Consider the following 18,139-nt stretch of genomic DNA (forward strand, 5'->3'; position numbering starts at 1 on the left):
ATAACTTATAAGCTCACACAATTTCCCTGGATCAGGAATTTGGGGGTGGCTTAGCTGGGTGGTTCTGACTTGGGATTCTTACGAAGCTGCAGTCAAGATGCTGGCCAGTGCCGCATCATCTGAAAGCTTAACTGGGGCTGGTGGATCTGCTTCCAAGGTGGCTCCCTCACATAGATGACAAATCGGTGCTGGCTGTTGGCAGGAGGCCTTGGTTCCTTACCACATGGACTGCTCCAAATGGCTGCATGAGTGTCCTTACAACATGGTGGCTGGCTTCCCCCAGCATGAGCAGTCCGAGAGAGAGGAAGGCAGAAGGTGCAGTGTCTTTTATGACCTAGCCTCAGAAGTTACACCCATCATTTCTACAGTATCTTATTGGTGATACAGATCTCCTATTCAGCGTGAGAGTATGATTATCACAAGGCAAGAGTCATTGGAGGTCATCTTGGAGGCTGCTACCACAGGTTCTGATATAGGTAGACGTTCAGTGAATGTCAGCTTACCTCCTACTTGACTGTTCCACCCAGTCTACCCACTTTTCTGGACAGCAGTCGTGCTTATCAAGGCCTGAGTTGAACGAAGCTAGCATAGCTTCTGAGTGGAGAGGAATAATCCACCCTTTGGCAGCCCCTCACCGTCACCATCATCACCACACACCTCCACCAACCCAGGAACTCCACGTCTTCTGATTCCTGAGCCTAAGTCAGGAGAAGCAGCCCTGCCTAGCACCATCCACCAAATCTTGAAGACAGACTGCAGCAAAGCTTCATCAATTTTTCACAAGGTTCATCTAATAGTGGCTGAGCAGAGCTGAGAAAGCCCCATGATGAGCGCCTGTGCCAGCAGCCTACAAAGGGTTAACCCATTAGCCCATATCCTGGTGAGCTCATCCCTGCTAGAGCCTGCTTGGTTGCTGGGATTTGCTGCACACCGACTTCGGGATGGGGCTTGGGAGGCTCTGTGGCCAGGATGAAGGACTTGAACAGAAACTCACTGCAGACTTCCTCCCTGTGTGAACACCAAGGGATTCCAGGTCCCTCCTTCTCTCCTGGGACACCGAGGACAGTAAGTAAGGAGATTGTCCCCCTGCCCTTCCTTCCATTTCCCTGGAGAAACAAGCTGGGTTTAACTTTGCTGTAGAGTGTGCTGAGCCTTTGAGCTGGAGTTGGAAGGGAAACATGAAGAAGAGGCAAAGGAAAAGGGCTGTGCCTTGGGTAGGGGCTCTGCCAGCCACCAGCAGGCTGAGGGGATTGCCCAGTGAGGGTCCTGGCTGACAGTGCTGGCAGAGGCAGGAGGGGGAGCTGCCTGGGCTAGGTGCCTGAGAGAAGGGAAGCTGTGTGCAGAGGGCTACCTCTAACCTTCTAGCATCTAGCCCTCACCCTTGGCAGCCATTGAGGGGAAGAGCGGGTAGGGGGTTGTCCCCCAAACCTAGGCAGAGGCAGACAGGAAGTACAAGGCCTCCCTCAGATCCCAGAGTACATGGGTGGGACCTACACCCAGACTGTCCTCCTGGCCATCCCATATCCGACCTCAGTGTCCACGGTTCCCTCCCTCCTGCAGGTGTGGCAGGTGCCCAGGGCAGGTGCCAGGGAAACAAGGTATAACATACCAGTTGGGGCAGAGTTTATCTCAGAAAGGGGAAACAGGGCCAGCACACACCAACATGGACACAAGCACTGCTCTGTAATCTTGGGACCCCACCTGGGTACAGCCACACATTACATTATCACCTGGCTCTTTTCCACCCTGTCCTTGGGCAGGGCCTGGGCACCGGCCACTCAGTGTGCAGAGGGGGGCAAGTGGCACTGTCTAGGCTGAGCGTGAACTTTGGGGGACTTTCCTTCCTAGAGACGCTCAACTAATCTGTGAGCTGGTGACAGATGGGTGGCCCTGGCCATAGTTACCGCCCCACACATTCAGAAACATTCCGGCTTCTGTTTTATCAGCTCTGGGCCATGGGCCCCACTCACCTTATCAGAGTGTAAAAGCCTACACCAAGTGCAGCTCACGTGGAGGGGTGGCAGTGAGGGGTGATAGAGACCCTGGGAGAGAGCTGAACGGGGCATTGGTGGGGACTCCAGAGGGGAGAAAGATCTGCCCACACCTCAAAAGCAAACCCACGCTCCTATCTTCCTCGGGAATAACAAATTGTGTTATTTCCACCCCTTCCACTTTGTGGCCTGCCTTCGGCTTCTCAGACCCGACCTGCTCGCCAGGGCCCATTCTCCCTGCTCCGGGGTAACGTGTGGCCTGTCACCTCCGCCTGGCCAAAGAGCCTGCATTCAGTCCTTGTAATTCCCAGCTTCTGTCAGCGCCCTCAGTGAAGGCGGCTGGGGTGGAGAAGGTTGGGAAGGGGCAGGGTAACTCTAGGCCCAGACACAGCAGGGCCCTCTTAGAACATTAGGGTGGCCAGATATAATACAGGACTCCCAGTTCAATCTGGGTTTCAGATAAACAATGAATATATATTTTTTGCATATAGGCAATGTCTTGTGCGATATTTGAGACACACTAAAAAATTACTTGTTGTTTATCTGAAATTCAGACTTATTTGCTCAGTCTGGCAGCCCTATCATAGTGACCATGTTCAGCACATTCAAGAGGGGGCAGGGAGGGGCTGCGGAGAGGGTTCGGAGGTAAAAGTGCGCAGGTATAAGGGAGGCAGGAGGCTGAGAAGGAAGGCTTTGAAGACAAAGAAAGGAAGAAAAGCATGGCTTTTTTTTTTTTTAATTAATTTACTTTTGCACCCTGGGCATTGCGTTTAATACACTCGGCTGCTAACCAAAGGGTTGTAGGTTTAGATCCACTCAGAAATGCCTCGTAAGAAAGGCCTAGTGATCTACTTCTGAAAAATCAGCTGCTGGAAGCCCTATGGAGCACAGTCCTACTCTGACGCATGCGGGGTTGCCATGTGTTAAATCAACCGGACGGCAACTGTATATTTACGCCACCCTATTTATGGTGCAGTATTTAAAAGACCAGGCTTTGGGGTCAGGCAGCTCTGAGCCTCCATTTGCTGTCTGTAAGATGGGAATGATTATAACAGTCATGACTTCACCGAGCAGATGGGTGGGGAGGACACTTGTGGATTAAAAGAGATGCTTCAGATGAAGAAAGCGATCGGTACCCGGCATCCTATGCTCAGTTCGTGGAACGACAACCGTGGTGGTTTTAGTCGCTGTTCTGCCACGGCTCCTTGCTTCTCAGCTGGCTCCCACTCAGGGTCCCCAGCCTCAGGCCCACGTCCTCAGCAGCTCCACCCAGCAGTCCAGGCATCACTTCTCTCCCATCTTGTAAAATGACAAGATGGCCAGTTAAATCTGAATTTCAGATGAACGACCACCCTTGCAGTTCTAGTCATTTCCTGTGCCCCGTCACAAGCCTCCTTTCACTTGTCTGTTCCCAAAGAAAACCAGAAGCAGCTCCTAGGCACAAAGGCAACAGCCTCAACTTGGAACAGGATAGACTCAAACTGGGCTCCAAAGCTCACGTCCCAACCCTGGCTGGCTACTCACCCACTGGGTAACCCTGGGTAAGGCACTTAACTTCTCTGAGCCTCAGTTTCCTTACCTGAATACAGAGCTAATAATTGTACTTTCTTTATCAACCTGTCAGAAGGATTAAATGCAGATAAAGCCCTTAGCATAGTCCCTAGCAAATGATGAGCTGGGTAGATGGTAATTACCTTATGAAAAGAACTCACCTGCCTAAGTGCATTGCTTAGTTCTGCTTTGGAGAAGCAGCTCGGGGTACCTTGGAGACCGTAAGAGCTTTGGCCAGCAGACAGCCATCAGTCCTGGTCAGGTAGGCAGTGAGTTTGAGAGGCTGAGGAAGGGGGAGGGGAGCTGGTCAGTGTATCCCCTTTGCCCCTTTACAGCTGTCTCTTCTGCCCTGTTGTCAGGGGTTCCCCTCCTACCCCCCTTGCTCTAAGACCAGAAGGTACTGGTTACAACAATTTGGGAATAAAGACTTGGCATTGAAATCCCGGCCAGGTTCTAACTCTTAGCGTCAACCAGAAGCTCAAGAAAGTAAATTTGCAGGGTAAGCTCTACTTTGCAAACAACCTTCAAAGTCCTCTCCTTCCTCCCCTGCGATAGCTCTTATTTATTTAGTCATTTAATAAATGCCTGCTGCGTCCCCAGCCTCAGCAAAGCACTGAGCTACCTGCTGGAGGGAATAGGGAGTTGAGTAAGACCCAGCCCCAGCCCTAAGAACTCTGTAGGGGGAAAAGGGCTCCCAGCCAGCGAGTACTGAGCCACATATCCCTTCAGCTCCAAGGAATAACTCGCTTACTTTACTTACAACTGCCGTTCCCGTTAAGTGGCACATTTCAGACACTCAGGAATCTACTGAAGGAAGAAGCAGTGGCCCTATTACCCTGGACACTAACTGCTGTCCACAGCTTGCGTAATTTGCACCATCAAAGCCCAATTTGAAACCACCAGCTGCCATGGAGTCAGTTCCAACTCACGGCGGCCCCTTACGGGTGTCAGAGCACAGCTGCTCCGTAGGGTTTTCACTGGCTGATTTTTGTGAAGGAGATCACCAGGCCTTTCTTCCAAGGTGCTTCTGAGTGGGCTTGAATTGGACTTGAACCTCTAACCTTTGATTAGCAGCTGAGCACATTAACGATTTACACCACCCTGGGACTCCGAACCAAATTTAGAGAGATTAATGTATTAAATGTGTGAGAAAAAGCCAAAAGCACTGTTTTCTGGCCAGTTTTCTCCCTGCCGAGTGAGACGTCTCTTCACCTCATTGGCCAGAGACGCCACACACCAAGTGAACGCGGAGCCGTGAGCTCTTCAGCGGAATCACGGTATTAGTCGTGCTTTTTTTTTTTAATTCATTATAAAAAAAACTTTTAATTGTATGCAAAATAGTATAATGAATCCTCATGTACCATCATTTGGCTTCAACAACCACCAGCATTCATTCGTTCTTGGTTTATCTGTTCCTCCACCACTCCTCACCCTGCCCCACTTGGTTATTATTAAGATTTTTACAGTTATCTTTTGTGGGGTGTAATTTACCCACTTTGAAATACACAAATCTTAGTGCACCATACTGACAAATGTTGTCGTTAGGTGCCATCGAGTCAGTTTCGACTCATGGTGACCCTGTGTACAACAGAATGAAACACTGCCCCAACCTGTGCCATCCTCACAATGGTTATTATGCTTAAGCCCATTGTTGCAGCCACTGGATCAACCCATCTCATTGAGGGTCTTCCTCTTTTTCATTGACCCTCTACCAAGAATGATGTCCTTCTCCAGGGATTGATCCCTCCTGATAAGATGTCCAAAGTATGTGAGACGAAGTCTCACCATTCTTGCTTCTAAGGAGGATTCTGGCTGTACTTCTTCCAAGACAGATTTGTTCATTCTTCTGGCAGTCCATGGTATACTCAATCTTTTTTGCCAGCACTTCAATTCAAAGGCATCAATTCTTCGGTCTTCCTTATTCATTGTCCAGCTTTCCCATGCACATGAGGCGACTAAGAACACCATGGCTTTGATCAGGTATACCTTAGTCCTTAAAGTGACACCTCTGGTTTGTCAAATGTAAACCACACCAATATTCCAGGAAAGAACATTTCTATCCACACCAGAAAATCCGCTCTTGAATCTTCCATTAGACAAGAAGGGCTGGGCTCAGCACTCGAGGGGAGAAACTAGTCTTTGGTAGGAAAAAGATTTCTTTTGTAGTGCCAGCAAGGAAAAAGGAAAGGATGGGGGTAGGTTCAGTTCAGTTTGTACATAGGGTGGGCAGAAATTTGGAGGAGTTTCAGATTAATGACCGTTATCCCCTCTGTGAAATAGGAGGAGAGGTTATCTTTGAGTGGGAGAGGGTTAGCAGTGGGATAGAAGTTTGAGGAGAATGCAAGTGGAATTAAGAGCTGACTTGGGAAACACACAATAACAGTAAGGAGGGCTCGGGTAAAATTGTAAAACGTTAATTTGTGGAGCTGTGATATGTTTTCCAGTAGTGCTTAGTGGGAGCAAGGGAGGGGGGCTGTCATATTGTATTGGGGTCGGTATGTTCCTGGGGACCTTGGACCAGGGATTTGAGGATATCAACAAAAGACATGAGTTGAAGTGATGGGCCCTTGAGGCAAGGTTTAACAGGAAGAGAGTAAATTTGGGAAGCAAAGCAGAGGGTAAAATGTGTGGAGGACTTGACAAAGCAGAAGAAAATGATTTCGTCAAGTTAGGTAGTAAAGGAGCTGGAAAGGTGAGAGGTTACTGTCAGAAAGCCAAATAGGAATTTAAGCTTTTCATAGGAGAGTGATGCTGGGTAGCCCAACATATGGCCAAGAGAGAGGGTGGCCGTAGTGAAGTAGATGTGAAGGCCACTGGTTTTGAGGAAGTCAAGGAGCCAGGAGTCTGGGGTGTTACACTGAACGCCTGTATCAGGCGTCAGCAAACTATAGCTGACAGACCAGATCTAGCCCTCTTGCTGTTTTCCTACATAAAGTTTTATTGGAACACAACCACACTCATTTGTTTTACGTTTGTCTAAGGCCGCTTCCTCATCACAACGGCAAAGCTGAGGAGTTATGAGAGAGGCCATATGGCACAAACCAAAAACCAAACCCATTGCTGTCAATTCCAACACATGGCGACCCCGTGTGTTACAGAATAGAACCGAGCTCCATAGGGTTTTCTTGGCTGTAGCCTCAGTGGAAGCCAATTGCCAGGCCTTTCTTCTGTGGTGCTGCTGGGTGGGTTCAAACCAACAACCTTTCGGTTAGTAGTTGAGCTCATACCATTTGCACCACGTTACAATGGCAAAGTTGAGTAGTTGTGACAGAGGCCACAAGGCACACAGCCTAAAATACAATATTTACGATTTGGCCCTGTCAGAAGAAGGTAACACTTCCCTCTTCGCACTGAGGGTGTCTGCAGCTGGTATGTCCACGAGGGTGAGGGCTCTCTAGGTAAAACCATGCTGCTTGGAAGATGGAAAAACATAGATCTCCAGAGACAGGCCTGTTTGTGGGAAAGGGGGAGGCCTGGTGGCACAGTGGTTAAGTACTCAGCTGCTAACCAAAAGGTCGGCAGTTCAAATCTACCAGCTGCTCCTTGGAAACCCTATGGGACAGTTCTGCTTGGTCCTATAGAGTCGCTGTGAGTCGGAATCGACTCAATGTCACCTTTTTTTTAATTATCCCAAAATGTCTTTGTACATTGAATTCTAATAAGAATCCAAAGAAAGGAGCATATTGCATTTAGTGATATCTTTTAATTATCTTTGTTTAAACATTCTGTTGACATATTCTTTGTGCACAGAAAAGTCGTCATATCGTAAGTGTACAGCTCAAATAGTACACACCCACCTAACCAGCTGCTGGGTCAAAAATCAGAACATGGAAGAGTGTGCTTCTTAGCTCAATCAGATACACGAGGCCAAACGGGCAGCTGCTGTTCGCAGACAGGATGAGAAGGCAAAAAGGGACAGGAACTGGTTGAAGGGACACAGAGAACCCAGGTGGAAAAGGGAGGGTGTCCTGTCACATTGTGGGGATTGCAACTAGTGTCACATAACAATGTGTGTAAATTTTTTATGAGAAATTAACTTAAGCTGTAAACTTTCACCTAAAGCACAATTAAAAAAACAAAACTCTATTTGGCACTAAAAGAAAAAAGAGTCTGTACACGGCCAGCACCCCGAAAGTCCTCATCATGGCCCCCTTCTGGTCACAACCCCCACCACCCTGACCTCCGATAGTATAGACCCTTTTACCTATCTTTGCATTTTATGTAAATGGAGTCATGCAGCAAGTATCCTTTTTGTGTCTGACTCCCAGGGGTTAGCAAGCACCTATGGGATCCACCAATGGTCATGCCTGTAGTTGTCCTTCCACACTGCGTGCTGTATAACCCTGGACCAGCGCCCTTTCTCACCCAGCCTGCAGCCTGCCCACCCTTAGCCCTGAGCTGCCAGTAAGCCTCCACCCATGAAATCCGCCTCCTGACACTCCACACTTGGCCTCCAGGGAAGAAGAACCCAGCTGCCCTTTACAAATTGCTACTCTGAAGAGTGAGCCAACATTCAAATCTGTGGATAGCATGGGAGGTCAGTATCTCCAGAGCCTTCTATTGGCTGCTCCAGCCTCAGTCCTTGTCCACCCCTTGGTGCCGGGACCTTAAAGGAAGGTGAGTGAGGAATCTCCTGAGATACACGAGCCAGCCCGGTAACTTCATTCAAAGCTGAAAGGGTGGTCCTGGCACTGGACCGGCTCCCTGAATGCGCCTGGCCCCGCACAGAACTGCAGCCTTGGGGCCCTGTCCTAACTGGCCAGCAGTGTGCAGGTGCTGTGCGGGTGGAGATGAGCGAGCCCAGCCTCGGCCCCGGGGCACTCTGTAAACTAGGAGGGAAGGAAAGGCAGGATGAAACAGTGGTGCTCAGCCGGAAGGCAGTTGCCCTTCAGAGGATGTTTGACAGTTTCTGGAGACATTTTGAATGTCACGTCTTGTGGCGGAGTGCTGTGGCGTCTAGTGGGTGGAAGTCAAGGATGCCGCTACACATTCTACGACGCACAGAGCAGTTTCCCACACAGTTATTTAATCCAAAATGTCAGCTGTGCCACTGTTCAGAAACCATGGTATCAGAAGAAAAAAAAAAAATTCTTAGTAGGAATTTAATAAAATGTCACAAAGCTCATACACTGCTACCAGCTGCCATCTAGTTGATCCTTACTCCTGGTGACCCCATGTGTGTCCGAGTGGACCTGTGCTGCACAGGATCTTCAAGGGCTGATTTTTCAAAAGTAGATCACTTTCTTCCAAGGTGCCTCTGGGTAGACTCGGACCCTCAACCTCTCGGTTAGCAGCTGAGCACGTTAACCATTTGCACCACCGAGGGACTCCTATGAAACTCATACAGCCCTGAGATGGTGCTTTTCTGGAAACCCGATTCTCAGAATTCATGTTTGATTCACCACCTATGTTGTTAGCCGCCATTGATGGATCCACAACCAATCGCTACCTATGACGCGCTGCCATCGTGTTGATTCTGATTCACGATGCCCTTGTGTGTTAAGAGTAGAACTGTGCTCCTCCATAGATCACCAGGCCTTTCTTCCATGGTGCTACCATGTAGGTTCGAACCGCCAACCTTTAGGTTAGTAACCTATTACAAACTGCTTACGCCACCCAGGGATCTTTCACTACCTCTAAAAATCCCAAACCCCTTGCCATCGTTGTCAATTCCGACCTATCCAAAATAACTTTGGATGCCATTTAGTCCAGCTTCTTCATTCTACAGGTGAGAAAACAAGGACTCAAGATAGTGACAATCACAACTGGGGCCATCTCCTGAGCACCTGTAATGTGTTAGACAATGTAACAGTGCTTTATGAAATTTGGTAGTCACAACAACCCTGGAGAGAGATACCCTATTATTTTTATTTTACATAGGGGATTAGTAAACCTGCCCAAGGCCCCACAGCTTATAAGGGGCAAAGCTGGCTTCAAACAGTGGTCTCACTGGTGCCGGAGACCTCATCTATCACCCTCGGCCACTACAAGTAAGCTCAGTGACGTGCAAGAACTTTGAACCAGTGAGCCTGACTCTTCCTTGCACGGTGTCCCTCTTACAGCCTCCTCCTGCTCACATTGAGAAAGAGAGAGAAGATGGCACAGTCCTCAACCTGCCCAGGGCAGGAGAATGCTTCTCCTTCAGCCACTGCCTGGGAAATGCAGCCCTGCCACCCATTCGCTCTCCAAGAACCATCTCCCTCCAAGCAAATCAACTAAATTAACAGTTTTCATGGGCCATTACAATTTCATATATATATATATATATATACATACACATATACTGAAGCATATACCCAATTTTTTATCTTGGCAAATACAGATACTAACAGAACCAACAATCAACCTCCATCATGGCCATTTCATAAAATAAAAAATATTTCAACACCAAAAAAAGAAGGACAAAATCTCAGAATAACAGTCCTTTCAACTGACTAGATGTAACATTATGGAAAACTTAGACCATCATTCCTATTGCTCACATTGGGAGCTGTGGATCAGTGTTGTTGGTTGTCGTCGAGTCAGCTCTGACTCATGGCGACACCATATACAACAGGACAAGACGTTGCCTGGTCTTATGTTATCCTTACAATCGCTGACATGCTCGAGTCCACAGTTGCAGCCACTGTGTGTTTTGAGTGCCTTACAATCTAGGCGGCTCCCCTTCCAGCACTATATCGGACAATATTCTGTGATCCATAGGGTTTTTACTGGCTAATTTTTGGAAAGAAATTGCCAGGCCTTTCTTCCTAGGCCTTAGTCCAGAAGCTCTACTAAAACCTGTCCACCATGGGTGACACTGCTGGTATTTGAAATACTGTTGGCATAAATCCCAGCATCATGGCAACATATAAGGAACCATACTGTGACAAACTGATAGATGCTGGTGGCAATCAGAGTTAGGGATAATTGTATATTCACATCACTGTATATTCAGTGAGAAGCTACTTTACTTCAGGGGGGGACCCCAAAGTAAAAAATTCAGAAATTCTCATAGTTGAAGGGACCTCAGAACTCATGCAAACCAGCCATGGTGTAGTGCAAGGAGCTTTGAGTCCAAAGACATCGGCTTGAATCCCAGTACAGCCGACATGAACTTTGGGGCTTTGGCAAAGCTCCACAGTCTCACTGGGCCTCAGTCCCTGTAAAATGGGAATAAACTAATGACCTCCTCACAGGGCTAAAGGATAGAGGGCCTATTAGTTCCAGCCTCCCCTCTCTCAGAATCCCGGAACTGGTTATCCCTGGAAAGTGGTCCCCTCCGCCTCCAGTTGAACACTTCCTGTTCACACCCCAGAGGGCAGCTCTCATCAGAGCTGGTCCTTCCCTGCCTAGCCCAGCTCTGTTCTCTGGTACTACTGAGAATTGCTATATTTCAACTTCTCTGTAACAACCTTTCCAACATCTAAAACCAATAATCATGGTTATCCTGAGTCGTCACTGCAAAGTGGTAAAAATGGCTAAGCCAGTTGCCATCTAGCTGATTCCAACTCGCGGTGACCCCATGTGTGTCAGAGTAGAACTGTGCTCCATAGAGTTTTCAATGGCTAATTTTTTTCAAAAGTAGATTGCCAGGCCTTTCTTCCAAGGTGCCTCTGGGTAGACTCAACACTCCAACCTTTTCATTAGCAGATGAGTCTGTTAACCATTTGCACCACCCAGGGCTACCTACCCAGAAATGACAAAACAGCTTGCAATAACCAATGCGTTTCCTGCTAGAATTTCATAAAAATCTCTCTTTTCCAGTTGCTGCCTCCCCTCCTTTGCCTCCCTACAGCACACAGTGGGAAAGGTCACTTTAAAAATGACTACTTTGCTTATGCAAATATACTACAGAATAGAAATGGGGGCAAATACCTGGGTGTCTTTGCTATAAAAACACACCTTAGCATCTTTCAAAGTCTTGTGTGTCAGGGAGTGGCAACACCTGTCCAGAGCTTCAGGTCTGTGCTGCCTTTGTGGGGAAAGGGAGGAAGGAGCAATGACATTCGAAATTAACATCACAGGAGGTGTCGGAGGAGAAACCACTCACTGAGGACTCTTCTCCTGGAAGTAAAGAGGAAGGGGCAGGTTCCAGAGCTTAGGGACTCAGGGGCCACCAGCTGGAGACACCATCTCCTTCATTTCAAGCTGTCTTTTACCTAGCGACCAGAAACAGTTTCCAAAAGCGAACCCTCCTCAAAACTGGGTCTAACTCTAGCCCTCCAGCCAGCATTGTACTTGGCCTAGGGAGGAGGGATTCCCTGTGACTGGGGGTAGATAACACACCCTCCCCAACAGAAACCTCTTCCATCACACTCACAAACAGGTTTATTTGTAAGTGGTAATTTGAGCGGGATCTGAAGTAGCCTGACAGGAAATAAAAGAGAAGAGGGAGAACCCTAGGATTCCTGGAGGCAAGAGTGTGGAAGACAGGGAACCGGAAAGGAGAGGGTGGAGAGAGCACCACTTGCGGAAAGCTAGCCCAGGCTGGGTCCCCGTGGACAGAAGTGAGACAGTATGTGACCCAGGGTACAGGAGGAAGGGGTGGTCAGCGAGAACTGAGAGCAGAGCTGAGAGCTTACCGCAGAGGAGACACCTCTCCCTGTAGGAAAAGCCTGGGCTGTACAAGGGGCTGGGCCCTGTAGCACTGGAAAGACAGCTAGGTTTGTCTTAGTGGTCAGTGAAGGGAGAGAAGAGGGGAGGGAGAAAGATAGAAGGAGGGAGAGAATGAGGGAAAAAAGAAGGAGGGAGGGAGGGAGGGAGGGAGGGAGGGAGGGAGGGAGGGAGGGAGGGAGGGAGGGAGGGGCGGAGAATGTGTGAAAGAGGGAGGGAGAAGGAAAGAGGAAGGAAGGAGGGAGATTATGAGGGAGGAAGGGAAAGGAGGGAAGGAGAGAAAGTGGGAGGGCAGAACAAAGAAAGAGAAGGAGATAGGAAGGAGAGAAGGAAGAAGGGAGAGAGAAAGAGGGAGACAGGGAGGGGTTCATTTGTTCATTCACTTACTCATTCAATCAAAATATATAAAAATCTTTGGGGTACAAATCACTGTACTAAACACTTTGGAGACAATTCAAAATTAATTGGGGCAGTGACTTGGTAAAAAGGCAGGGTGCCTGAGCTCTCTGGGCCTCTCCATCCTCTCAAACAAAACCTGCCTTCAGGAAAGTAGTGAATATTGGTCATTTATATCTTAGTGTCTGATTGTAAATACGTAGGCATTTGCACTCGAACCCATATTTCTGATTATGGAATGAAAGGTTTTAATCCCACATTAAAGGAGTCTGAGGTAGCACGGCACTGGTGCTTGTATTTGGCAGGTAAGTGATGCCTGTCCGCAGCTCTGAAATTGCTCCTCACAGGCGACCTTCCACTTCCCCCTGTGTGGACCCAGAGATGAGAGAGCCCCAGTCACTGAGAGCTATGCTCATGGGCTCCAGGTGAGAAACTGAAACGAGCAGTTGAGTTGGATTCCATACCTTTATGGGCCTGAAGGAGTCCCTGGGCAGTGCAAACGGTGAATGTGCTTGTCTGCTAACTGAAAGGTTGCTGGTTCGGGTTCACCCAGAGGAGCCTCGGGGGGAAGACCTGGTAATCTACTTCCGAAAAGTCAGCCACTGAAAACCCCACGGAGTGCAGCTCCGCTCTGACACATGTGGGGTCACCGCGAGTTGGAGTCACCTCGACGGCAACTAGAAAGTGCAGGCCTAAAAACAGGAAGTTGGAAATGTGTCTGGGTGCGATTAATGCGGAGGGTCGGAGAGAGGAATATCCAAGTATTAGAAGGCTGTGCTCTGAACCTGAGGCATCGCTGTCCTGTGCTGACAAAGCACATAAAATCCCAGGCTGCACTGAACGCCTGGCATTTTAGGAGCAAGAACAGACTGGGTTCAAATCTTAGCTCTGGCAGCTTCTTACTCTGTGATCTTCAACAAGTTGCTTCATCTCTCTGGGCCTTAGTTTTCTCATCTGTAAAATGGGGCTAATGCTTACTTCACTGGGCCCTGTAGCATTTGATTTGATGAAGGAAAAAGTGATTTGCACTAAACGCTGCACTGTACCTGGCACATTGTGGGCACCACACACACACACACACACACGCACAGTGTCACTCTCCTCATAGGCAATGAATGATATTTATGGGGTGCCGCAATATGCTAGGCACTGTTCCAACACATTCCATGCATTGACTCATTTAACCCTTCTAAAAACCCTATGAGTTAAGTAATAGCATTATCCCCATTTTATAGATAAGTAAACTGCGATACAGAGAGGTTAAGTAACTCGCCCAGGATCACACAGCTAAAAAGTGGTCAAATCCAAAACTAAGATGCCATCCAATACACAGTAAGTCTACGTTATTGTGTTTTTAAATGGTGCCTCTGCTTCCTATTTTAAATACTAAAAGTGGTTGATTAGAATATATTTGTCTCACACAAGGAAAAACCATACCAGCTTGGGTGGTTTCTTCTTTATGTGACTCTTTTCTGGTTTTCCTTTTGGCCTTGGCACAAAATCCATGTATGTTCTCCCTGAGAGCCAGCCTGGAGATGGGTGCTGAGCACGGGAAGGCGTGTGTGGTTTCCTTTGACTTCACCTTTGTGTCTACCTGTTGCCAGTCCTAGGTGCCTGGTCCTGAGGAAGCATGACAATGGAGGCTCTCCCCAAGGCCCTGGAGGTCGATGAAAGGTCTCCAGAATCCAAGGATCTGCTGCCCAGCCAGACGGCCAGCTCTCTGTGCATCAGCTCCAGGAGTGAGTCTGTCTGGACCACCACCCCCAGGAGTAACTGGGAAATCTACCGCAAGCCCATTGTCATCGTGTCCGTGGGAGGTGCCATCCTGCTCTTTGGTGTGGTCATCACCTGCTTGGCCTACACCCTGGACCTGGGGGAGAAGAGCAAGACCATCCTCAAGATGATAGGGCCTGCCTTCCTGTCCCTGGGACTCATGATGCTGGTGTGCGGGCTGGTGTGGGTGCCCATCATCAAAAAGAAGCAGAAGCAGAGACAGAAGTCTGTTTTCTTCCAGAACCTCAAGTCCTTTTTCCTGAAACGCTGATGGGACCTCATTCTTTCTTCTCACCGTCACCCTGCCACCTTGACCAGGAGGAGAAGTTTTGATGACCAACATCCAGCATCCTCATCTCCCCAGTGGGCTTTGCCATAAAACTGGTCCAAACAGACCCTCTTCCTGGCCCTGAGGGAAAGAGAGAGCTCAAGCACCCCTCTATGTGGACCAGGAACTTTTGCTGGGCATGTCACTCTTAGCCTCTCTATTCTCACTGATGCTTCCTGTAGATCCTGGTGGTGGCCATCCGTTCTCATTGCTCTCATCTCTGCTCATGCTTCCAGCATCATTCATCTCTCTGCCAAGTGCTATGCATGCTGGGAAGTTCCTTAGGGGTGGGCTATGCCCCAGGAAGAACCTCATGTTTACATGTCTGAGTGCCTGAGTGGGACGGCTGGATTCCACATCATGTCCTTCTAGAACTGACCAGAGGAGGGTCTTCAGATAAGACAGGAGGAGAGCTGAGTTCTCACCCACTGGGTTTGACAGCCCAGCTCCTGAAGGACGTTAGATGCCAACATGCATTTCAAGAGACTGGACAAGTCACAAGTATCAAACATTCCACAGACTGAACAGTGAATGAGGGCCTGGGATCAAACACCTGGCACATCCTCCTGGACATGGCTCTGGGAGTCAGCCAGTCAAGGAGGTTCGATTCCCACTTATATAGTATTTACCCTATAGGCAGTAGGGTACGCTAGGGGATGTCACAATTTCCCCTTGACCTCCTGACCCCTTCCCATTTGCTCCTCTGCCCTCTGAACTTGGCAATTAGCTAAGGACAATGCACGTTGCCCTAACTGCTTCTCTCCCCCACCCCTGTCTCTGCCTACCAGTTCTAGAATAGCAAGATACAGAGCTGCAGAGGGACCATGTAAGATTCTTCTCCTTCTCGTCTTCATTAAGAATCAAAATTGAGGAGGTCAAATTCCAAATCTGAATAGTCTGTAGGTTTCCAGAGATGGAATTCACTTTAGAAAATCCCAGCCTCTGCTTTCCGGGCTACCACCCTCCAAACAAGAGTCCATATTTACTGAGTTCCCTCCTCTGGGCCAGGCCCGGAGCTAAGATCAAGACAGAGGTGGTCCCTGCTTTCATCTTGCTTTCCAAAGGGAGAGAGACAGCCGATTAAATATAACAGAGTATCCAGTGCTGCCTTCTTGGTGGGGAAGCGTGGGTGGTTGTGGGAACACAGGAGGCATCTAATCCAGACGTGGGAGAGGGCAGAGAGGTTCCTGGGGGCCACTGAGAACAAAAAGCAAGGTTAAGAGCTAGCAAAGAGGGGAAGGGAAAAGCATCGCAAACAGCAGGAATGGCATATGAAAAAGCTCAGAGGAAAGAGAGACCGCGTTAAAATTAGGAACTGCACAGACGCTTCCCCAACCTCCCAACTGTTTTGTGTCACCCCCTCCCTTGGTTTGCTTCCCATCTGCTTCTCCAAGTGCCTTACATGCGGCTTCTCCTGGGGGTGCACTGGGGGCCTCATGGAGTCTGTGGTAGAGACTGGAAGTGGGTTTCCAGAGCGCCCCGGTACTATTCCCGTCCTACCAAGCAGAGAACACCAGTGAGGTAAGCACTCCTGACACTTAGGACTTCCTGTAGCAACTAAGAGGCCCTTAAGTGAAAGATCAGAAAGTGCTACCTGTGGGAGAACAAGCCGTGCAGCTCCGAACCGGGCCAGAGGCCCCAGCAGAGAGAGTTTGATAATGAGGTCGGAAGAGTGATCCTCTTAGCTTAGGCTGACGCCTTTTGACTCCTCAGCCTTCTGGTCTACCCCACAGGTCTTCACAGCAACCCTCCTCTTTCACAGGCCTCCAAGTAGCTCTACCCTTCACAGGGTGGTTCCTTTTGCAAAGTCAGAACCCAACCTTGTTTCCTCTGCATTGTGTGAAATCCCAGGAGGTAGACCTTGAAGAAGGCACCTGTGTCACCAGAGATACCTCCCACCCACCCACCCAAGATGGCAGAGAGCTCCTCAGAGTTTGGGGAGCCTGTAGCCTTTGAGGCTCACTCAGAAAGGCCCTGAATGGTCTTCCATTTAGACACATGGCAGTGTGACCCTGTCTTCCTGTCCATCAGTTAAGTTGCCTGCACAGGTGGGTCAGGCCCAGCCACGGAGATGCTGCAAGTGCTTTGTCGCTAGCTACAGTCTCAGTGCCCCAAGTGACAAGGCTTGCAGATCATTTCCTTTCTTCCTACCTTCATGTAGATCCAAGATTGGCCCTATAATATTGCTCTCCCATTCCTCCATGCTTCCTTAAATGGGAGCAAACAGGGTAGGATCATAGCTAGCTCCCTGGGAATGCCGCACTCCCCGTGTCTCATTTAATCTGCCCAAGGAGAGCTTGCAGGCTGGGCACATCTGTGGGAGGAGGGCCCATGTGGCTGCCGCTGCCATGTATTTCCTGAAGTTTGGGGACCACCACTGCTCTAGAAGCTGTCCAAGTTCTGGATTCATCTTGCAGCCTCCAGCAGTATCTGCCACACGCCCTGCTTCTCAAGCTAGTTCCTCGGCACCGAGAAGGTTATGAGAAAAGATTCTGAACATCGTGCGTCCTCACCGGGAACCCCCACACAGGTGTGGGTCTGGGAACACGCCAGGGTCGCCCTGAGGCAGGACATCATGGACCCTTTTGCCGAAGCCCATGGGCCGTGGCAGCCTGAGGTATGGGTGTGCCCAGTCTGTGAATGCAACTCAGGTTCGATGCCACATTTCTGAAAAAGGCAGTCACCCACCATGAGTGCCTGTGGACCGGAGGATGGGCCAGCATCCATGTTCTCTGCTAACTGGATCGTGTTATCTTACCCAGAGCTATTCTGGTTGGGAGGGTTTGGTTTAACCTGAGGCCGAGAGGAATCTGTGTAATGTTAAATTGGATTATATTTAACAGTGTCTGCTATGCTTTCATTCTGTTGCATCAGAAATTCCAAGGCTGCATATACTAATTCATTCTTCTAAAATGCCTCCCCTCCCCTCCCCTCCCCTCCCCTCCCCTCCCCTCCCCTCCCCTCCCCTCCCCTCCCCTCCCCTCCCCTCCCCTCCCCTCCCCACATGGCCCTCTCCCCAGAGTGCTACCTGGGAGAAAGAGGACGATGTGGCTTTCCTGCATGGTTCTTTGGCCCCTCATAGGAGCTGGTGGCCCTTCCTCTGACAGGCTCACAGGGACAGAGTACAGGTGCAGGAAGGAGAGATCCCTGCAGGCCCTGACTTCCCATCCCACAACCCCAGTATCAAAATAAGAGATATGGGAAAAGAGCCTTCCAGAGCCAATTAGTGGTCCAGGATGGAGCAGGAAGACTCTCCAGGGTCAGCCTACCAATAACTGCCCCATGAAGGTTGGTAGTTCACTCCCCAGGACCTCTTGGCTTCCTTCTTACTTCTAAGCCCCTTCTTCCTTCCTCCTGGTCCAGCCTCTTCAGCTTCTCCAGGTCTTCAATCCTGACTATTTTCTACTTGGCTCCCCAGAAGACTCACATGTTCTTGACTTTCTGCTGCTGGCTCTAGCTTGCTCTGTCTCTAAAAGTCAGAGAAGATGGTATTGGGTCTGGAGGA

At 49.2% G+C, this 18,139-nt stretch overlaps 1 protein-coding gene across 1 annotated transcript; it reads left to right on the top strand.

Annotated features, from left to right (window-relative positions):
* Window positions 1–1,020: 1,020 nt before the first annotated feature.
* Window positions 1,021–14,577, top strand: PIRT (phosphoinositide interacting regulator of transient receptor potential channels). Its single transcript, XM_049861468.1, has 2 exons — window positions 1,021–1,065; window positions 14,138–14,577. The coding sequence occupies exon 2, from the start codon at window positions 14,164–14,166 to the stop codon at window positions 14,575–14,577; it is 414 nt and encodes a 137-aa protein (XP_049717425.1). The 5' UTR covers window positions 1,021–1,065; window positions 14,138–14,163.
* Window positions 14,578–18,139: the final 3,562 nt, after the last annotated feature.

Source organism: Elephas maximus, chromosome 19 (genome assembly GCF_024166365.1).
Source record: "Elephas maximus indicus isolate mEleMax1 chromosome 19, mEleMax1 primary haplotype, whole genome shotgun sequence".
In the NCBI taxonomy this organism is placed as follows: Eukaryota; Metazoa; Chordata; class Mammalia; order Proboscidea; family Elephantidae; genus Elephas; species Elephas maximus.